The sequence below is a fragment of the Phaethon lepturus genome, unplaced genomic scaffold (assembly GCF_000687285.1).
Source record: "Phaethon lepturus isolate BGI_N335 unplaced genomic scaffold, ASM68728v1 scaffold50022, whole genome shotgun sequence".
Taxonomy (NCBI): Eukaryota; Metazoa; Chordata; class Aves; order Phaethontiformes; family Phaethontidae; genus Phaethon; species Phaethon lepturus.
In genome coordinates, this window is record NW_010522181.1 from 16636 (window position 1) to 40422 (window position 23787).

The 23787-nt window shown below is 35.7% G+C and overlaps 1 protein-coding gene across 1 annotated transcript in view; it reads left to right on the plus strand.

Moving 5' to 3' along the window:
* The window catches only part of LOC104616654 (disks large homolog 1), a gene marked incomplete at its 5' end in the record, with an annotated part of 43178 nt that overhangs the window by 16233 nt on the left and 3158 nt on the right, over positions 1 to 23787 (plus strand). Inside the window, 9 exons of the mRNA XM_010281726.1 lie at positions 2862 to 3038; positions 3806 to 3875; positions 8971 to 9070; positions 12372 to 12413; positions 15547 to 15597; positions 18099 to 18200; positions 18451 to 18623; positions 22237 to 22346; positions 22724 to 22815. Of these exons, the coding sequence (XP_010280028.1) occupies positions 2862 to 3038; positions 3806 to 3875; positions 8971 to 9070; positions 12372 to 12413; positions 15547 to 15597; positions 18099 to 18200; positions 18451 to 18623; positions 22237 to 22346; positions 22724 to 22815 (917 nt within the window). The remainder of the gene's footprint in view (positions 1 to 2861; positions 3039 to 3805; positions 3876 to 8970; positions 9071 to 12371; positions 12414 to 15546; positions 15598 to 18098; positions 18201 to 18450; positions 18624 to 22236; positions 22347 to 22723; positions 22816 to 23787) is intronic.

Consider the following 23787-nt stretch of genomic DNA (forward strand, 5'->3'; position numbering starts at 1 on the left):
AGTAAGTTAGTGTTCATAAATAAATGTATACGTGGTATTGTTAATCTGTATTAAATATCCCCATACAGGAAGTTAATAAAAGAGGTATTTTTATATACCAGTCTATAGATAAATGTGTCATCTTAGCTGTGAAATGTGTTCTCATTTGATGACTTGATAGGCATACAGGAAAAGCCATGTTAATCAGTTGGAATGGACTGAGTTTTTTGTTAATTCTCTTTGCTTTTTGGCTCATTTATTTGGTTGTTACCAGTTTCTGGTGTTCCTATAAATTTTATCTGCATAGTTTTGTATGTGACACCCTAATTAATCTTATTATAAAACTATCTTTATCAGCTTTTACTTTTTTCCCCAATAAAATTATTTTTCTTGAAGTGACCTTACAAGAGGAAAAGTATTTCATGAAACTGCCTTTCATTGTGCAAAAACTATTCAGTTTCATTTATCTAGCTTGAAGAGCACATGTTGATAATACGTATTTTTATCCATTTGTGCTTCCATTTCAATACACTGTGAATCTTTTTCTCATGCAGTAAATGTGTTAATGCTGTTAGGCCCAGCTCACTGCTCATATAAGTTTATATTGAAACTGAAACTTAAAAGTTAAAAGTAGTGCTGGTAGAAATCATTGCTTGAATGCTAACAAGAATTCTCAGGAAATAAATTTCAGGATGTGTGTAATTAATTGAGTAAAAATGTAAACAGCTTGAATGTGCATTAAAAGTACATAATAGATTATGTGCAGTTTATTTTGAAATATGGAATGATATATGTCCACAGTGCTTCTTGAACAAGCAGCATGTGCAGAACAAACCTGGTGGAATAACGATGAGGTGTATAATTTTCTTACCTGCAGTATTTGGACTATTTCAAAGAAAATAAGAATTATGATTTTTTTAAAAGAATCTGGATATCTTAACTATTACAAATGCTTCTGCAAACAAGATAATAAGTAAAATTGGATAGACATTTTTATTTGCTCTGAACAGAGATAAAAGTACAAGTTTTACACATAAAGCAAATGTTACTGAATTAAACTGAAGGATAATAAAGTGGAGGTTGTGCTACTGAAGGAAGGTGCTATTTCAATCTCCAAGCACTTTCAAAATTGAAAGCCTAAATTTTACTATAAATTTTACAATTAAAAGTATTGCACATTTAAATATAGGGCTTTGTGTATCACGAGAGTGAATATTTTGAAGCCATTTTAAAATGTCTGTCTTCTTGTACGCTCTTTGGAATACTTATTAAAACCTTTTCCTTGTTTTGAAAGGTTTTTGCTACCTTTTTACGACCCCAGAAAGGCATGGTGTCTCAATCAACTCTGATTTTTCAGTAGACCTTATGCTAAAGATGAACTGATCTGACAGAAAATGTTGAATTTTTTCCCTGTAAGCAATTTGACATTGGTTATGACCAAGTACAGTTCAAACCCAAAGAAATACACTCTGTGCTATAGAAAAGGAAAATTCACAAAATTAAAATACATTTTGGGGCAAACAGTTATGACTTACAGGTACTTAGATGGCTTAAAAAATTCTAAGACATCAAAAATCCTGCAGAAAAAGATGTGCAAGACTAGTGTTTGGAAGAAGAAACTAACTGAAATTGGTCAAGGAAAAGGACACCATTTTAAATCATTGCATTGTAATCTATTGCTGCTACTTTCCTAAGGTTGAGATGGATTTGGTATCAAGTCTCTAAATTGAGATAAGGTATCGTTTAGAAAATGCATCACTGATGAACTTATGAGCTTGCAGATGAAATAAAGTTAGGGATTTTTTGGCCTGTCATACAGGCATTTCTCACTTTTCGTAGGTGAGATTCATACACCTTTTGCAGATGTGAAATAAAGAGTCCTTTATAAGGTGTAATCTTAGGAGTATCTCTTAGAGTTTGGTAGAAGGCTCCTGTCATCATTCATTTCCACATCTTCACTAAACCCTCAATTGTGCTGGGAGAAACATACTGCAAGTGTCTTCAGTTCCTCAGGGAACCGATCCATATATAAAATGATCTAACAGGGAGAAAAGAAATTAACTTTAACCCAGATCAGTTCCACAGTATGATGCACCATGTGCCTTTCCAGACAATTGTGTTTTCATAAGAAAGAAGGGGGAAGGAATCTGTACAAAGCAGGCGTGTGGGTATGGATAATAGTGGACTTGCATAAACCAAGCTTGCTGGCAAAGGGAATGTTAATAAAGCTGTACCCATGCAGCGGGTGTTCTGGTATTGCTAGTGCCTGTTATTTGAAAACAGGCTTACCTTAGAAAAAAGGATGAGACTCTCTTGAAATGGTTGGGAATTTTCCAAAAGAATGTAAATAAAGTTCTTTGCCTTTGGGTACCGCAGTTAGCAAAGTTGTGTTCAGATCATATTTCTAAGCTTTCTTTTTTTCCCACCGCCCTGTAAGCAGGATATCGACTTTCACTTTAAACACAGTAATTTTTATTTAATAAAATAATTCCAATTTTTAACTTGATATAAAACAACGTACAGAACTTTTGACAGTGCTGTATGCTTCAAATACTTGCCTTTTTTTCTCTAGGCTGACATGTAACTTGCTCTGTGCAAAGTACTTACTGAATTGCAGGAGGCATCTTCTATGGACATTTTGCAAAGTACTAGCATTCTGCTCTGGACAAAGTTTGTTCTCATTAAAACTTCTAAGTGTGTGTGAATACTGCACTATATATTCTCTGTGTGTGTATATATGAGAGAGAGAATGCATTCAGCATGCAACTGTCAGAATGATTCAGTTGTTGGTGAACAACATAGGCAGCTTCATATTTGTGCTATTCATACTCCCATGCTTTTTTCTTGCTTTTTCTCTGTTTGTTTTTTTCTTTTCAATGTAGAGCTCTTTTTGATTATGACAAGACTAAAGATAGTGGCCTTCCAAGTCAAGGATTGAACTTCAAATTTGGTGATATTCTCCATGTCATTAATGCTTCTGATGATGAATGGTGGCAAGCACGGCAGGTAACTCCAGATGGAGAAAGTGATGAAATTGGAGTTATCCCAAGCAAACGCAGGTATGTCATGATATTTTATTGACTTTGAGGTGACTTTAATACATATATTGCATATGCTTTGCTCTTTGTTGTTAATTCTGTATCACATCAGCCACTTCTGTGGTTTTCGGGGTTTTGTTTTTGTTTATTTTTAATAATCTGTAGTGGGATTCTGACTTAATGAGAAGTTTGTTAAAATCCTATTTAGCCTTAGGAGTTGCATGCTGAAGTTGATAAAGGTGGTCCAAGTCCATTTCTCTTTTTTCACTGTAAGCAAGTTACGGGTTTAATAACGTTATACCATCTACGTATGAAAAGGTGCAAAGTACATTTTGTTTGAATCGTGACACTATAATGAATTCTTTCTACCCAAAACTTAGGAAACTGGAAAGTCTTTCTTTGGTGGCCAGAGTAAACAGAGACTAGGTGTTTGCTGGCATATCGAGAGACCCAAATAAGAGATTAGGTGCTTTGAATCTTAGTATTTGCTGTTGACTGGTAATTGAGGCTGCTCACTTATTGTGACATGCTTTTTCTTTTTGCCCCCTGATTTACTGAACCTGTATAATTACAAAATTACAATACCCTCACAGCTCATCACTTGAGAAATAATACTACTTTTCCAATAGTCTGCCACTAGCATGCTGCCATTTTCTGAAGGTGTCAATCACCAACAAAAACCTGTACTACGAAAGGTACACCTGTATGCTTACATTGTAAAAAGTAGTAACTTGAAGTTCTGGAATTTTTCTGATTTAACTGTTTTTTTGTGTATGTTTTTGTGGTAGAGTTGAGAAAAAAGAACGAGCCCGTTTAAAGACAGTGAAATTCAATTCCAAAACAAGAGGAGATAAAGGGGTGAGTTAATGAAGTACTAATTACACCTGGCATTGTGAATGGTAACATTTTTCAGTGGTTGATCTATGTGGACTTAGATTCAGTTTTTAGTCAAAAGATTAAATGCTGTCAAATAAAAATAATTCTGAGCACCAAAGCTAACTTTAGTAGTAAACCATTGCCAAAACACTGCAAATTGTTTGAAGAATTAGCTTAGAAGTATATGTTATCACTATTACTGTAATGTAATAGGAATTGTAGCTACTAATCAAGTATTGAATAGTGCCATTTCTAACAGCTCTGCAAGTGCTGTTTATAAAGCAGTTGGGTCCTTTAGTATGGATTGTACTCCTGGACTCCCTTTTTTTTGGGGAGGGGCTCACTACCAATTTTCAGAAAAAGTAATATGTTCCTTTCTTTAAAGTTTGTTAATGCATATGGAAAACAAGGCAGTAGAGCTCAACAGTGTCCCTATGATAAAATAAGGTTTTACGATGTACACAGTTACACAAACAATATAAAGTAACTTCTTTGTTACAGTTATGGATGCAGAAGCTTTAAAGACAAGGGCACAGGCCAACAAAAACTCAAGACTAGTGCCATTGTTGACCAGAATCAGTCTCCATCTCACAGATGTTCTTTCTCACTGCCAGTCGCTATTGGCACAAATACTGATGTGGCTGTGCTCAAATCATGTAAAATAACCAATGCAGATGAAAAATAAGCCCATACAAGAGAAATCCTGGTTTTAATTTTAGTCAATCCTTTGGTGCAGTTCACTGCACGATACGCAATCCCTGTCCCAGTACACATGATGGGACTGAGTGGTGAGAAAGCAGCGTAGCTACTTTGGTAATAGGAGTGTTTGTAGCTGAAATTATAGCAATTTCATCACGGTAAAGCAGCCAATTTTTTTTTTTATTTTGAGGGTGAGGCTTTTCTGCAATGTTTTGGACATTTTGAAATTTGAGAAACAATTTCACAACCTTACAATTCCTACCAATAGTATATAACTAGTAATTTCAAGACTTAGGTATATGCATTTTAGATGTAAGAGCCTTCTGAAGTAATAATATATTATAATTTTTTAAAATGTGAAACATGCTTTAAGCTCCTGAGAAAGCTGTTTCTTAAATAGTGATTATTTTTTTTAATAGCACTACTGCTCTAACATTAGTCAATCATTATTATAGAACCCAAACATTCCTTCTAGTCATTTATTTCAGTTACAATGTTTTCATAACTTCAAAAAATCACGTAAGGTATTAAAGCTTCAGTATTTCCTCCTGATAGTGTAGGACTTTAAAGACTATCGAATTCGTACGTACATCCCTCTGCTACATGGCAAAGGTTTCAGTTTAGTTTCTTAATGAAGAAAATGCCATGGTTGTTTCTATAATTGTTTAAAAGGAAATCAGTATCTCCAGTTATTTTCTGATTAAAAATTACAGTATTGACTTGTGGATTCACTGGATTATTTGCAGGTTTTTTCTGTTTTGGTACATTCATATTTTGATATTGGAATAAAATGTTATCAACTGATGTGATAATTATTAACCTGATCACTTTTATATGAGTTCACTTTTTAGAAGTCGCATAAAGAAAATGGCTTAAATACTTCAGATTTTTTTAAATTACATTAAATAATTTTTCAAATGTTACCATGTTCTTTGAAAGATAATTGCCTGGTTTTGTAGTTTGTCTACCAATAAACTGCAAACAGTTAACTTGATTAATGATGTATTCGAAGTAGCATTTTGACAATTGCAGAGTTAGTGCACAGGCACTGTGTACTAGCATAGCACCAAAGAGATGCATGGAATACTGAGTGGAAAAGCAACTACGCTTGCCATTGATACAGAACTGCGGTTCTTTTTCTTTAGTAACATTTCATTTTGCAAACATGCTTACACTGTTCACAATCTTTTGCTTCAGCTGTAAATGTTTTAATGTTATGGTTTCTCCTTAAAGTATTCTTCCTGTGCTTGTCATGGTGATATTTTTCCTAGTAAGTTGTCTGCACCGTACATATCCTCATGGACTGTGTGCCTTCCTGTGTCTGTATATGATAGTACTCCATGGACAGGATGAAATACCAACTTTGTACAATTCTTCAAAATTCCTACATTTAAACCTTCAAGAATAACCCTAGTGATGGCAAACATTAAAATCCTTTAATTTTAAGGAAAGCTAAAAAATCTTGAGCAGAAATGGTTACATTTTTTCTTGTTTGTTCCTTTCATATACACATTCATCTCACTTTCTGTGCTGCTTCTGTTTTAATATATTCTTGCTTATGATGCCTGTTTATGATTTGCAGTGGGCTTATGAAAAATTTAATACAATTACTGTGCATTTTCAACTAATAAGCAATTCTATCTGGCTTTTTATAATCATGATATCTTTTAAAAATAATCTTTTGGCTAATCTTTTATGCAAAATCAGTATAATATTTTATTTTCTCTTTTTTTTGGCAATGGAACTGACTCTAACCATTATACATGCAGTATATAAAATTCAATATTAGTTCAGTAAGATTTACTGTACAGAAAGTTAAAATAATTATTGTTATGAAATATTTTCAAAACTAAAATGAGGAACCCAATTATGTTTTATGCAGTACAATAAATCAGCCACTCCTTTTATTTTAACTATACGAATTGCAGAGTCTCACCACCTCAGTTAAACTGCACCATTTGAGCTTTGTTACATTTATTTCCCCTATTACTTTGCTCAGACTGAGGGAGTTGTCCGAATGGAACAACTACATAGATGAGAGACTTCCACTTTTTGAAACTCGGGGCATATTTCTTTGTTGCCTGTGTTCTGTAGATTACGTTAATCTTTCTGGTTATGAGAAATCAATTGCAATGACTTGTTGACTTCAGATAAAGAAGGTCAGGAGGACCATAACCTAAAACCTCGCCTGTGCCAACTACGTTCCTGCAAGCATATGATTGGCTCGCAACCAGTTCTTTTGTCCATATGTCAGGTTGATAATTTACCAATTCTTACAGTGGAATGACAGTTTTAGTTGAACACAGATGCCAGCCAATTAAAGGTTTTATGGATTTCCTACTTAACACAGTATTGCTATTTCCAGAGCTCAATGTCACTGATTATGCTCCCATGGTACAATGTGCCTCTTTAACACCTGGTAATTTTAAGTAAACTTTTTTTTTAAACAATAGTAATGAAAATATCACTGGATGTTCCCGTATCTGATACTGCCAAGCAAGTCTGTATTAAAACAGATGGCCAGAAGGATCGTTAATACTGTAGCAGCATGCAGCTTGTGTGTTGCACTATAGGCATTCTCTTTAGGAAGACCAAATGCTAGTTTTGTAATTGTACCAAAGAAGGTGGCCCACTGTTTGAAAAAACTTTGTCCTATTTGACCCCCAATTGTTACTATATTTAATTCCATACTTAATGCTGGTAGAAAAGGTAATATATCTTTTTGCAACTATATTGCTTATAATAGAGGAAGATGAGCTCACATTAGCTGAAGACAGACAGACAATTACTTGAAAGTTAACGTGCTCCAAACTTCAGAAATAGCTGTTACCAGAGTTCTTAATGTATGAATTTAATTTTTTTTTTAAAGTAGCTTCTAAAAAACGGCCGTGTGGAAGTTTTATTACTTCCTGCGGCACATGGGCTCTGCTTGGCTTAGAAATAAACAGTCCCCCAGCAGCATAGAGTCTCAAAACCAAGTTGGGCATTTTCTTAATTTTGCCATCCTTCCCATAATAGAGTTTCTGCAAACCAAATGACAAAAACATGGCAAATTTCATGTCTTCACAAAACTGGGCAGATGATTCACTTATGCTTAAAGATGAAAAGAAATTTCAGCTGGCTTCAAGTTAGCTGTATTAGTTCTAGTTCTGGACATAATTGCAATAAAAATGTTATCGATTTATTTATACATTGAGTTTCTTTATTGACTTAGAACAGTAAATTAAAGGTGCTGTAGTCACATAATGTCCTCAGCAGAAGGTGTTGCAGATGTTACTAAATTCTGTGTTAATTACACCTGTAGCCATACCTATATATGAGTGAAAATAAGTTGATGCTCTCTATCACTCAGGGAAGGAGCGCAATGATAGTTTATATTCAAATTGCTTGATATGTATATATCTATATAGGTAACTTCAGAAATCTTTGTAGTAACTGAAATGCAGAAATTCTTCAGCAACATAAGCAGTTAATGTCAAAAGTTGATGAACATGGTCCTTGGACACAGTGGTTTTTCATGTGGTAATTACCTATAAATGCACCCTTGAAAAAAATAATTGCCACAATAAGCAAATTAAATGAATTTGTATCTTTTGAAAGTTAATCTTGGTATTGGGATGCAGGCTTACGTAGAGCAAAGTCATTTCTTTCAGTGAACTGCCAATGAATTGCAATTGTGAAAGACTGAAACAAGTTTTGTTTTGGGTTTTGATGGTTTGTTTTTCTTTTTTTTTACTGTTTGGATATTTTAGCTAGACCCATTTCTTTTTTCCCTTTTTCCTATTTCACTCTTACTTAGTTTTATTGTAAGAGCATTTGGTACAATGCCAGCTTTTAACTTCCATTTTTCTTTACTGTATGATAAGTTATGTAGGAGTTGTCACCAAAGTGTTTACAGTTTTGCCTCTGCAAATGGGTAACACTGGCAAATACTTCTGGTGTGCTGTTATGATGTCAGCTGTTTGCAAAAACAAGTGTAGAGCCTCAGTGCTTTTTAAAATAATGTAACCTCTATATTAGATAGTATCAGTGATATAATTGACTTTGGGTTCATTATGGTTTGGCCATCTTACAGCAGCCTAGTTTTTCGCCATCTTTTTATACTCCCAGCAGGCCTAAATTTGTGAAATACAGGTCAGGCCATATAGGATGAACCAGCCTGCCCATTCTCTCCGTAGTAAGCATGTGAAATTTTGCGGGTATGAGCAGAGCCATGATCCCCATCTCTATTTGTAATGAGCTGAGAAGATAATGTTAAACTGAAATATGCACTGCATAATGTGGTTATAGGAGTCAGCTTCCACAAAGCTGCTGGTCTGGGCCTTTGTTCACACAGACATTAGACATCCTTTGTTTTGCCCCTCCTTCTCTTCTTCAGCAGTCATTCAATGACAAGCGTAAAAAGAACCTCTTTTCCCGAAAATTTCCCTTCTACAAGAACAAGGACCAGAGTGAGCAGGAAACCAGTGATATTGACCGTAAGTATGTGGCACTGGACGCCGAGCGAAGCACACGTAGAAGGGCCTGCTAGATTGCAGTAGGGTGTTACCATGGAGACAGTTTCATGAGCTGCAACAGGCTAACGAACTTGAGGTGCCAATGGCAAACCCATCTACAAAATCAATAAAACCATTTGTTTGATGTTAAAGTAAAATTTAACCCAAGAGTATCCCAGTTTGGAATAACCTGGGAAATGCCGTTGAGTAGCAGTGTGTACGTGACTGGAGGACATGACAGCCTTCCAGCGCTGTCAGTGGTGGTGCCTCATTTCTGACTTGGAGGAGAGGGCACAGCGGCAAAGAAGGTATAACGGAGTTTACTGGCTTCTCAAATCAGTCCCTGTAGACTGGTTTCTTCAAAGTCATTAATTCTAATTTGGTTTTCCTAATTAAGAGAGGTTGCTTTGATTCTCATCATTGTTGCCAGTGTCTTCTCAAAAAGCAGTTGCATAAGTTTGCTAATTCAGACCAGATCTGCTACAAACTGCATTCTCTGCCATTTGCATCACTGATTACGCTTCATGTGCCAGTCAGTTCAAATCCTATTGACTTATCTTCCCCTGTGATGTTCTGGGAACTGTCTCCTGTCGTAGCGCCAATTTTATATATTACTGACAATTATTTTCTTTGTGATTGTCTTTTTATTGCTTGCCCTCTGGGGACTACTCTGCAGGAGGTCCCTGACGACATGGGATCAAAAGGCCTGAGTAAGTGATCAAAATACTCCCAAGTTATTTTAACCTCCATCTGAAAAAATACTTTTTTTTTTCTCTAACAGATCTCTTTGAGACTGGTGCTCTACTGGCATAAGGAGGTTGACTCTCAAAATGTTTCATAAGCATTTTCTAGTTTGTAATGTTCTGGGGATTTTTGCTTTCAGGAATGTGTTACTTTAAGTTCGTGTGACTATCACATCAGATATTTTTTGTTGTTCAGAAGCTTACCAGCACTTACTTGTTTGTCCTTAATAGTACTGTGGTTTTTGGTGATTTTTTCATGTCACTTCTATCTTGTTTTCGTGTTTTCATTTATCTAAAAATAACCTACGGCTTTTTACAGCGATAGTACAACTGTTGCCTTAATACTTTAACTAGTTACAGTTTTCAATCCTCTCTCTAGGTGACTGACGTTTACAGCTACTTAAAACAAAAAAGTTTGCTTAACAAATGCCATGAGAGTTTTTGTCTGACTTATTTGAACTCTTATGATGCTTTTCGACCAGGTAGAGGGGTAGCTAATAGAGGAGAGGAGACACATAAGCATTTGTTGTATTTCTTGCAGAAGTGTTAAATACTTGAAGATTCAAAAGTTGCTGAGTACTCTTAATAGATCTGTTTGTGTACACAGACATGACCACTGTAGCGAAATGACAAATAAAAAGTCAAGACCTTACTTTCATCACAGATATTAAACATATACATTGTTATGTGTTTAAGGAATAGCAAAATTAGTCACTGAAGATATGTGACTAAAGGTCATTAAAAATACCATTTCTTCCCAGGGCATAACTCTTATTCAGAGTGTTCCTGAAATTACATGTAAGAAACAGTGTACTTCTATACTTGGCCTCAATCATGGAATAAAAGTTCTAGTACCTGTAACATTAATTTTCCATTTCTGAAATAGCTAGTTTCAGGGGGATTCTTGGTCTAGAGCAGAAGACCTTAGCAAACTTTATGGCCTTACGGTTTAGAGCAGAAAATCATAAGCAGCTTTTATGGCTTTATGATCACACCTAGTTTAAATGATGTAATATGGTCCAGAACTGTCACTAGGCAGTTCTGTTACAAAAACAAATGGCTTCTAGCCAGTTTTTCAGCACAGTCAGACCTTTTGAAACTGCCTTACCACACTTAATGCAAGCTGTATTACTTGGGCTCTGCAAGACCGCTGTTCTTGTGGGCATTTTAGGCTTTACATCGTCACCAGTTGTGCCCATTTTCAGACTACCACAACACCTGTATTCTCAGTTGACAATGTCTCCCCTTCATGTTCTGCCACGAGGCTTTTAAACATCACTACTTGTCTCTTCCACACCAATGTGGACATTCTTTTTCCAAGGCAAGAAAATGAAATGGAAGTAGATCCAAATTGCTGGTACTCGCAAACATTAGGAAGTATTTGTCTTTTTTGCCTGCACAGAAATGAAATGAGGGAGTTCAATCTAGCCAGAGATGTGCGGTTTAAAGATATTAGTTCACTTTATCCAAAAAAGTGTTAAAAAGTTAGTTAGTTTACATGTGATGTCTAACTTTTTTTAATGTTTTTTAGTCACTAGAAGCATACTTGCTTTGTAACTGTGTTCTTGCCTCTGGAGTCCCCTTGCTTCCTTCTCTTCAGTCTTGTAGGCGGGGAACCACGCTGAATTTAATATATTATAAAGGCTCTTCATGACAACAATGTGTATTATCATATGCACACAGTTAGGTACATAATTTCAAATTAATGGTATTTAATTTGTATAGGTCAAACACAAGCTTATTTATGCAGTCTTAACCTGTGAACACTAGTGTTTTTTATTACAAATAGACACACTCGTTGAGCGGCATGAAAACTGATTCTTTACAGTAAAGTTCAGCAATATCAAAGTTCATGTTTGTTCACCGGATTTGTAGAATTTTCAGGTAGCAGAATAGATTGATACCTGAAATTTTTAATTTGCATTATTTTTTTTATCATAAACCTATTTAACACAGTTACATAGCTTAAAGCAGTAAATATAAACACATTGTAGCTACTGAAGTATTTTGATTACTGTGCACAAGGCATGAAATTAATATAGATAGTCCATAATAAAAGTCAGGAGCTTTTGAAAACTAAAGCATTACTGGAGAGAGAAAAAAACCCAACAAATGCAACACAAACTTAATTGTGCATTACACTTCAAGTAAATTATTTAATATGCCATAGGAAAGTATCTATTTTTGGATGTTCTAGACTATAATTCCTGCAATATTGCCCAGTGACAATAGTGAAAAACCCAGAATTGCAGGATTACATGTGAACTATGAATTAGTGTACTTTTTGTAATCTTATTTTGATGTGCTATTTAATGTTTTTCTTTTTATTAACATCAATTCCTTTCATATGAAATTAAGCTTGATCCTGAGAGCTATGAGAAGTACCTTAAAACTTTTGTATGCAGTATGTATTTATTTCAGCATTTTGGTATCGGTATTGTCTTTCATCTGGATTATTTTGTGTCGATTTGCTTTCTTTTGGACTCATGCCATTAGTGTATGTTCCTTATTTTTTTTTTCCCATTGTGTTGCAATTTCAGAGCATGTAACCTCTAATGCCAGCGATAGTGAAAGTAGTTACCGTAAGTGTTTTTAAGTTCTTTGTTTATTTAGAACCTTTGTTTAGTAGTTCTTTCTTTGGTTTTGTTTGTCTTGTCTTTTCTGGGTATTTACATGTTAAATAGAAGTTCCCAGTCACCTTCAGGTGAAATCCATATTCATGTGTTTGGTGGAGTACTGCAAATTGTGCTGTGTCTTTGTTTCTAAAAAACTGACTAGAAAGAATCATTGCAAACCTCCTTTATGGATATTGTGATCTATGATTTTGTTAGTTCATCTTAATTTGAATCTATTCCTCTTTTTTAAATTATGTGAGCTAACTAGACCTATTAAAACCTAAATGTAAATTTAATGCTGACAAATATAATTATATGTAGTTGAGCTTAATATTGGAAGCATAACTAAACTGTGTAATCTGTTAAATAGTGCAATAACTACAATTTTTCGCAACTGATACTCAGATTTAATCTGTATATACTTCTAATGAAAGTAAAGATAAGCAAACGTGTTTACCCTTGCTTTCAGCTTTCATTTATCTATTTTTGTCAAGTGGGTGCTTACTATGAATTGTCTTCAAAGCATAGAGCACACATTCAGTGGTGGAGTCAGTTATGATAAATTAGCATGCTAGGCATGCATGTTCTCTCTCTCTGAAGACATAGTACCTTTTAAATACTAGACTGAGTTAGCTTTTTTACTAGCTCAAGCTACAGTAGTTCTACATGTTCACAGTGGGTAACATGCTGCATGATGTTGCTCTACAATGCTTTAAAATGTCTTAAACCAGAGCCAGAACTTCAGTCCCACTGGTCATGTCCACTGAACAACTCCTTAGTAAGGTCGCACAGTCCGGACCTGGAACCCAGGATAGAGCAGAGCAGGAAGATGAAAAAGTTGAGGATTTGAAGAGGAATGTGAAAAGAAGGAACAGTAAAAGTCACGCAGTGTGACACTGAGTGGCACGCTGATCAGCTCCTGGTTGCCTGCTAACTGTATAATGGGCACTATAGAAACAGGTATTTTTTATGTTAGGGTAACAAGGAAGGTGGTTCATTAACAGATATATTTGTTTGGAAGCTGTAGATCTTCTCAGACGTGATCGTCCACATTTTTTCTTCCAGATGATTACACTCAAGGAGAGAATTTATACCTACGTATAAAATCCCCAGTGCTTACAATGCTAACAGTGTCATAGACTGTAATTGAAAAGAAAGCAATTGGGGGAGGCATTCGTGTTCCCTGAGAGTAACACAAAATTGAGCATGTATGGAAGTTGCCTTTGCCTATACGACAAACTTACAAATTTTAACCATTTGTAATGACACACCATTAAAACTATCTAACCATGACTGTTTCTCCAAAAATTTGCTGCTTTCCTCTCTTCCCTGCCTCCTTGCCCCAAAGTTTTTCTCAGAGCTTGCTTTATGTATGTTTAAAGCTCATTATTGGTACTAGTAGTTTTTTACTCTGTTACTACTTGAGAAGCCCTGATTTTATTATGAATGCCATGGATTTTCTTATCTGAATGTGTCATTGCAAGTAATTTTTATTAAAATGATTTTTTAAATTTCTTCTTACTGCTGTCTAATATGAAAGTTATCTTGATTACAGATGAGTACGGTTGTTCAAAAGGTTCATTCTATTAATATTCATTTTTCCAAAGTATTGAAAAGCAGCGACAATATATACTTTTTGCCCTCAATCAGGGGATGCTTTTTACTTGTTATTATCTCTTTAGTAGTTTCCTTAACTGATTTTTGACCTTAGAAAAACGTTACTTCTCCAAAGAAGTATCTAATTATATATGAGTTGGATCTTTCATAGATGAGTCCATAGCTGATGATTCCCTATTCCTCTCCCTAGCTTAAAAGGGGTTCTGAAAGTATATACTGTCCTTCTAAATTCCATTTGCATGAGTAACTTTTTGAGATATTGAAATATACAGGTTGCATGTTTTCATGTCTGTCTTAACGTATTCCTCACTTGCAATAACTTAAAAAATTAAAATACTTACTCATGTATTGCTGTAATATAACTTTAATGCAAATAAGAGAAATACTTCTCTTACTGAAGTTGTAAATTTTAGATTTAAAAGATCAATGGTATTTGCTATGAAATAAAGAACAGATATATAGAAGCAATATAAGAATTTATAAAAGCCTTTATCTGCAATCTGTTTCTGTACAACTGTGGTACAGCACTGGTATGTTCTTTGCCTCTTTTAAGTATGGCTTATGAACTACAAAGAATGTTCCAAAATTACACGAGTGAGTTATTGAAGGACTGTATTTTATTCAACGTTCATAGTAATGTCATATAATTTGACCTTGTATGTTCAGATTTAGAAATTCTTTGCTGTCATGGAGTTAATTTTTAGAAATTCCATTGCAAAACATCTTACTCAGAGATACCTTGTTAGACTAGAGATCATCTTTGAGAGAGATGGCAACTGAGGTATATTTCGGATGCTTTCACTAACATTTAAAAAGCCTGCAGCTGTCAAAGGTCAAAATTCAGTCATTTTAGTTTCATTCACTGCTGATGTGCTTTCTGGAGCTGAGAATAATACAAAGCATTTTTTGTTTTCAAGTTCATCTTTAAAAAATCACTAATAAAATAATAGTTATTTAGTATATACAATCATAATTATTTTGGTAGAATTAGAGTGGTTGAAGGTATATAAGTGCCACAATGATAAAGTTAATGGAAGACATGTACACCTTGACATACATGTTTGTCAGCCCTGTATAAATACAGAAAAACATTACTGTCAATGATGGCTTCAAAGTCTAGAGAATGTTCAAGATGAAGGTGGCATCGCGTCTAGCAGTGAATGATGGCATGCATGCATTTCATTCAGGGGAATGTGTATAAGAGCATTTCAGTAATGCTTTAAAGTTATTCTTGTGCTTGATGTCAGTTTGACATGCTAACATAAACGAGGAAATTATTTGTGTGTTATGCTTTAAAATTTTGTGTTTGGCTTATCTTTGTGATTTTTATAATTCATTGCTCTTGAAAAATATCCTTCATCAGTAACATTGTAATGTATATTACTGAGGAATGGCTGTATCATTATAGTTCATTGAATGACTCAATTTAAATATGTTGTTTTAGAAAAAATTACATAGATATGTTGTTGCATTTACATTTCAGGTGGCCAAGAGGAATATGTCTTGTCATATGAACCAGTCAATCAGCAAGAAGGTTTGTAGATCTCACTAAGTATAAAATAAATAGCATCTGAATTACCAGAATACTTGATGTACCCTTATGTACTGAGCAGCATGATAAACTTCTTCACTGTTTTGAACTTGTTACCATTATTCAAATGAATAAAGCATAAAAGCATAAATTATTAAATGCAATTGCTAAATTATTTAGTGCACAATCCAAAGGTGTGCTACTTAAAATAACTTGTGTGATTTACATTGCATAAGGAAAATATGGTACGTTTAACAGTTTCATCAGTGTAAACCTCAGAAATTATACTTCTGTTTCGTACTGCTGTTGCAGTTTTTTTTCTGTCACAGCAAAAAGTGTGTCAATAGATCATTTGTCTATTTTAGCAAGCTTTAATTGAAATGTCTTTAAGACATGGAAGTCTCCCATTTCTCTGTGGGCTGCTTATATGGCTAATTTGGTTAGCAATTGCCAAGTGTGTGTTTTTTTTTATTAGGGGAAAAAAAATAATGAAACGGAAATTGATAGGACAAAATATTTTCTCACACTTGCATTTAGAAGAAATGCTTTTTGCTGGTTTCCATGGGGATGCTGTCATTTCCTTTTCACCTTGGTCCTGATCTTGCTTCACTGTGTATAATAGATACAGTATTTTTAGTGGTCCCCTTCACCACCATAGGTGCTAACAGTTGATTGACATTATCTGATACATAGCTCATATATTTGTAAATTAATCTGTAAAAGGGGTGTCCATTGGGAATACTTGTTATTTATTACCTATCAAATAAGGTGGCAGTTGAAGTAAATATACATCGTGTATTTACCTGAATTTTGTGTGTTGAGGTTTAATTTTTGGTTGTATGCAGTGAGTGGCACAACCCCATTGCTTTTAATAGCATTATGGAATACATGTGCCTGTATACACTTTCCATTCCAACTTGTTAATCATCACATATGGGCTCCATTTCATCAGTAAGCTTCCAAAAGTAGTAAAAATTGTTATGCAACGCTAACGCAAACTGCATTACTTATATCCTGTAATCTGTAATTTTAGTGGGCTCCGAATAAAGTAATGGATGAGAAGTGCATGAGTCGAGACCATGCTAGAAATGGGGAAATGGTAGGCCCTCTTTGATGTGCTGAGTCAGCTATGCTTAAGCTGGGGAGCCAGAGCGTTGTTATCCTTGAACAAGCAGCTGCTGGGTCTGTGTGGGTATGCACGCCAGAGAGGCTCACAAAATGAGAAACATCTTTTTAACTGGCATTAGCTTCCCGGCTTCTGATAGCTTAATGGTTTAGTGAGAACGATAGTAATACCGAGTGAATTAATGTTGAGGTTGAAGAGAAAAGATGTGAATGAGACTTTATACAAGCCAACAGTTTAGTCACTACCATATTGTAAAACTAAAGTTTTTAGAGAGCCAAGTACTTTGGCATTTAAATATATAACTCTGATTCCCTTTATGAGTCTAACATAGTGTATGGGGAAGGCCATAAAAGCACCAGCACCTTGTTCCTTTGCTTAGGTGCTGTAATGCGTTCCCTGCATGTTATCTGCATTTGTCCACTAATTCACTTCCACAGTATTTTTTTATTTTTTAAGGAGCCCAAAGGAATAAAGAACTGCAATGACCAAAAGAGATTTAAAGGTGCTTAGATTTGAGACACTATTGTGTCTTAGTCTTTAAGCAAAAATGTTGATTGTTAAATTAATAGGCTGACAGCTACACAATCCCAGACATGCCTTTTATGAATTTATTAATACCCCTGAAAGGAAATAGTTCCATGAATCAAAGTAAAGTATATTTTATAGGTCAGGCTTTAGTTTGGACTTATTTGTGCAGTAAAGACGGATTAAACCTAAAACTAAAATTTATACAGCTGAAATTATATGCTAATGCCAAGATACTTAGACATTCTTGTCTTCGTGGTTCTTGAAGTATAATCCATAGTATTTTCTGCTTGAGCTTAACTTCCAACCAGAAGCCCTTTATAACTTCATAAAAAATTAAGCTGCTTTTAAAAGATGCTATACTTCATCTTATAAGGGTGTCGATAGTTACAGAAGCTATATATAGGTGAATCCTATTCATGTGAGTATTTAAGTTGTGGTCCTAGAGGAAGAGGAGCTTTGCCCAACACAGAACTAGAATTTCATGAATTCTGGTACTGCTTAGGTACTTCTCTGAAGTGAAAAGATGTCACACTTCCTCCTTTTGCTGCTTTCACTAGAATGAAGGATGTTACTTTGTGAAAAGATATTCCCCTCCCCCCCGCCCAAGATTTCATAATTTAAGACTTCTTTGATCCCCCAGGATAGTGATTTGAGAGTGAAGATCTAACCATCTTACTGTGACTACAGCATTAATTGATATATGTTCTTCAATGTGATTTTCTTCTCTTTAGGAATGCATATTATTTTAGGTATTAAAACCATTACCATATGATAAAGCTTATTTTGCTGAACTGTACAAGAAAGCAATCATACTGAAATGTAACTGATGTTATTCCTCTGTGTTTAATAGTCAGTTATACTCGACCTGTGATTGTTTTGGGACCCATGAAAGACAGAATAAATGATGATCTCATCTCAGAATTTCCAGACAAATTTGGCTCATGTGTTCCACGTAAGTCTCAGCAAATACTAAAGCAATTTGAAATTATTTTTGTATTAATTTTCTTAATAGACATCCTCTGTATGTTGAGTTAAAAAGAAGTTAATATATTGTCTAAACTTTCTAGAGCTATCTTAGTTGTCAGTCATCTCTCTGCTTGTGACGATTTTGCAGTATAAATGGGAGACTATTTTTGGATATTGTAAGGAAAAAAGTCACTGTTTTTTGTTTTGCTTTAAAAATTACTGGTTTATATTTAAAGATACTACTAGACCAAAACGAGATTATGAGGTGGATGGACGCGATTACCATTTTGTCACTTCTCGAGAGCAAATGGAGAAGGATATTCAGGATCACAAATTCATTGAAGCTGGCCAGTACAATAATCATCTTTATGGAACAAGTGTCCAATCAGTGCGAGAAGTAGCAGAAAAGGTAAATCAGTGCCAGTTACTTTCATTTACTGAGGTGATTATCTGACTGTGCTGACAAGGGAAAAAGAAGAATGGCAAGAAGCCATTAGGAACCCTCTGACTTCTTTTTTTTAAAAGGAATTTGTACAAAACTGGAAACAAAGTGCATTGTCACAAATGCATTTAAGGAAATAATGAAGATTGGAAATAATGAAAGCATTGTCTGTGCCCTCTTACAAAAAGAAAATAGAAAAGAATAATTGGAATTACAGACTGATTAGCCTAGCGCACATACATAGATCATTAACTAATTAAGAATAGTGGTGATGGAGTTGATTAGTATGATGATCCATTTGATACAGACCTGTGCAGAAGAAAACTTGTAAACTTGTTACTCTTTGTGCCCTTCATGGATTTAGCTGACAAAGTGAAAAGAGTGAATGTAATAAAGTTTTAGAAAGACGTTTTACATAACTACCAATACATGTTGAAGACTTACTTTAATGTTTTTATCTTGAACAGATTTTAGTTAACTATTTCTTGCAAAAATACAAATATTTCTAAATTCAAAGTGGAGTTTACTTGAGCGCTCTGAAAAAGAGTTGAAAGAGGGAAGCATATTTCTTAGATTAAGATGCTTGTTTTAAAGAACATTTTTTGGTGAAAGTTCTTTGCAGATGTTGCATGTTAGGTTGGTGAGTGTTGTTCTACTGCTTACAAATATGATGCATTTACAGTAGACAATGTTATCTGATCTGTATGAGAGAAGAAACAGCTATCTTCTAGGTGGGAACTCACAAGCATGAGTACTTTCAGTCTGGACATGCAGAGGGTGAGTGTGGTTAACCAGTGTGACACGAGAGTGTAGTTAGTCCTCTGGAAAACAGTATAGACCATTCTACGCAAATGCCAGGAACAACAATACTCAGTTAAGTGTGATTTACTGCAATCAAATACAGGCTGAACATGGTGAGATTCTGTGGTTCGTGTGATGAAGTTTTCTTCTGCTGTCTCGCTCACCCTATGGAATAGAACCTGGCCCCACGGTATATAGCGAGAAAAGTAAAGAAAATAAAATTCATTACAAAATTGCTAAAGTAAATGAGTACTTTGTATGGGGAGGCTGAACAAAGTTGTGAAACTATCATATGTGATAAAATGATGATACTATATATTGAACAGCTTAAACATTATAAACCTGTCTGCAGTTGCTTCACCTGGTAGCAGGGATACAATCCTTTTGCCCATCTCGTGGGACTAGTAAGGTACAAACCAATTATGAATGTTCTGTAAACTGACATGAAGAACAAAGTACTACCAGATGTCTCCATGCTATTATCTCTTGCACAGGCACCATGGCCCTTTGGGTAGATGCAGCAATTTCTCAGTTCCAGCTAACATTATTTTTCTGGGAAACAATGGCCTGTCCTTCAGAACTTGACTTCAAAATTGTGATAGGGCTGCAAACTGGTCCATCTGGGGCTACTCCCTTGTTGTAGTCTTCTCCATCTCGCTTAAGAGATGAGTCTCCTCAGTGGGTCTTATTGGGTCTTATTACTAGAATATAAAAGACGATTTCCGTTTTCTGTGATGAATTTGAAGTAGCAGACACAACAGAAGTGACTGGTACTACCCCAAAAGTACCAGGATTAGTGTTCTTGCAATAGCTTTAAATTGTGTTCATTTGTCCATGCGTCCAGCTGATCCCTGTCTCTCATTTCCTTACCTATAATGGACACAGCTAAAGACACTTTTTGATATCATTGTTCAGTTATTGTAAAAGGTGCTGAGTGCTGTGCTGTGTTTCTCAATCAGATGCAGTGCAAGGAAGGAACTAAAAAATGTGTAAAATATGGTTTAAATGCACTGTGCAAAGAGCAAAATAGCTTCCCTGGGTGAAAACATCGTAATTGTATCATGAAGTACTTGTGTTTTTCTTCTTGTCTTCCAAACCTTCACTTGAAAGGAATTTTCATATTCTCTTTGGAATCACTAGCAGCTTGCAAATCTCTGTGTCTGAGGCCACTGTTAATGCACGTCCATTATTGATCTGGAATAAACTTTCGCAGTTATATTCCATAAGGTCCATTACAGCTGCTGTGCTGGCCATCTAGTCCTCCACCCTTTGCCCAAAATCATTTGGCACCTGACATTAAGTTGTTGGGCCAAACACAGCAAATACTAAATGTTTTATCCCAAAAAGGAAAAATGGACCAGGTAATGCTCTTAATTCTCAATTCCCAGCGCATATGCCAATATTAAAGAGAAACTATTAGAAAGATGTGGACAGGTCATGATGTGCAGTAAAATACTCTGCTAGAACATACAAACACCTTTCTTAAATGACACCAACCAGCAACCAGATCCATGGACCTGGATCTGGGAAACAGCTATCATGAGTTGAAAGCAAACAGATATGTATTGTTCATGTGGAAAGAACACTTCTATCCTCTTTAATAATTCTGTGGTTTTGTTGTGCAAGAAACCAAATGTATATGATCCTAGTGATCTCTTCTGCCAGGAAGCAGAAATGTGTCAGTCATTTCAGACTGAAGTTGCTTCCTTGCTCTTCAACGTGCCCTCCAAGAGTGATCTCCCCAGGAGTTCAGGAAGCGTGTTGTATGATATGAGTAACCTTTGGGTTTATGGTCCTTGTGGGTTTGTATCCTGGCTCACAGAATTCTGCCACTCACATTGGTCTCCTGCTAAGAAAAAGCTTTTCTTACTTTAGTCACCTGACTGTGGTTTTCTATTCCTCTCCCCACATCCCTTTCTAAAATGGTGGTATGCCAAATTACTCACATGCTACTTGGAAAGGAAAGAAATAAAAATGTATGAGGTGGAAATGAGCGTATCAGAGATGGGGGAGCTGAGGAACAGGAAGAGCCTTTGAGATGAAATAGCCCAAAGAGCTGGAAGATTGCTTATAGGAAGAGAATACAGGTGGGGAGAAAAGCAGCTCTACCACATGGTTTTCCAGCTGCCCAAGGAATGGTTAAGTTATATTTGTTTCTCAAAAGATAAAAAATAATCATCCCAAATAAATTGCATTCACCATCTCAAACTTGGTATTCTATTGTGTGGTACCTGGGTGGAGGAGAGTGCTTGTATTCAGTTCCATCTAGTGATTCTGATGGTGGCATATTTCCCTGCTATCAGGGGTGGTTACTCCCTCACATGTGCCCGTTAAGTCATCTGGCTCCTCTCTAAACTGCATCTGTGACATGGCCACCTCCTTAAAGGATCCTCAAATTACTAAAAAAAAAACAAAACAAAAACAAATAAACAAACCAAAACAAAAAACCCCACAACAAACAAAAACCCAACATTTTGGTGGTGTGCTTGAAGTACGGCTGGATGTACGTCACTGGGTGATTCTGCATTGTTGATTGGGCTGCAACCTCTGGTGGCGAAAGGAAGGAAGAAGGGTCAGGAACATCTCAAATGATGTGTGACCCCAGCAGAGGAGCATAGTGGGACCTTGTGCCAAAGTGGTGAAATAATAATATAATTGATGCAAATGCTCTAATTTTGTTGGCTTCAGTGGAGCCATTTTCTCTTCTAAATTACTAGCTACGCATACCTGTGACTTATACTTTGCTTAGTGCTGTTTTCCCTTCTCTCTCACTTTTTAGGGTAAACACTGCATTCTTGATGTTTCTGGTAATGCGATCAAAAGGTTGCAGATTGCCCAGCTGTACCCAATCTCCATTTTTATTAAACCCAAAACAGTGGAAAATATCATGTGAGTAAAATTAAAGTACCTCAGGCTAAATTGTTTGAGACTGTCATTGTATTTGAAAAGCCAACTGCAAAGTTATGTGGTGACAATTGTAATTATTTGCATTTTAAACTATTTAATTTCCTGAGTTTAATTTCTAGGGACTTCTAGACAGGGTTTCTAATCCAAATTAGAGTGCTTCGGAACAAATGTTATTGTGCTAAATTCCATGCAACATAGTGTCAGAACAGCTCATTCCCACTACAGTCTTTGCTTAGCTGTGTCATTTAGGAGACTGCCTCTTACTAGGGTTAATATTCAGACAACAGTTTAAACCCTTACTTCAAAAGACTCCAAATACTTGATAGTAATTTTTAAATGTGTAATGTTTTCAACTTCAGGGAAATGAATAAACGCTTAACGGAAGAGCAAGCCAGGAAGACATTTGAGAGAGCCATGAAACTGGAGCAAGAATTTACTGAACACTTCACAGGTGTGTTTTGCGTGGGACTGTTCCCTTCTCAGAGTTGAAATTTTATTGCTTGCTGTAAAATAGTAATTACCTTATTGCTGAGATAAGGCTGAACTTTGTTTTCTGACTGATCTGTGCTTGTTTTGAGGTATGTAGCCATTTTAGTACCTCTACACTGATTTCAATTTGATCAATTAATTCAATACATACAGAAATCTACTGGGAGCTTAATTTAGGCTTTAAAAACTGTGAGACTTTCTACCATTTTCCTAGGTTTTGTAATGCAGATGTTTGCTTTGTTGAAATATTGTATGCTTAAAGCTTTTTATTTGCAGAGCTGAGATTGCATGGCAAAGCTCCCTGTAGAAAATGATCAATTTCCTTTTTTTTTTTTTAAATTAGGAAGTAAAGTATGATAGTAATTAATTAAGCCTCTGGAAATTGGGCACTACAGCATTGTGATACTTAGCATAGCAGATTTATGTATGCCATGGACCTAACTGTAACAGCAAGGGTTGGGCAGCAAGCACTCAAACTGTGCTAATTGTTTGCGTTGTGGCTTGCAGTAGGAGGATATTGATCAAGTCAGGATTTTCAGGAGGACAGAAATGAACTTTCCTTGTTCCTGTCCTAGATAGACACTTGCTCCTTTCCTTCCTGTTATGGAAACATTCAAGGTCAGGTTGGACGGGGCTCTGAGCACCCTGATCTAGTTGAGGATGTCCCTGCTCATTGCAGGGGGTTGACCGTTAAAGGTCGCTTCCAAGCCAAACTATCCTATGATTCTGTGTTCTCTTTTGCAGTATTTCAGTGTTTGCTGCCCCATTCACCTCTTTTCTGTGACATGGCTCCTTTGCCCACTTCCTTCTTCCACATCTTATATGGGCAGAGCTGTGAATGCAACAGTCTGCTCCACTTGGGCAGAGACACAGGAAGGGGTGATGGCTTCACATGGGAGGAACCAGTAGATTCTCTGCCCCAGTCTTCCTGCTG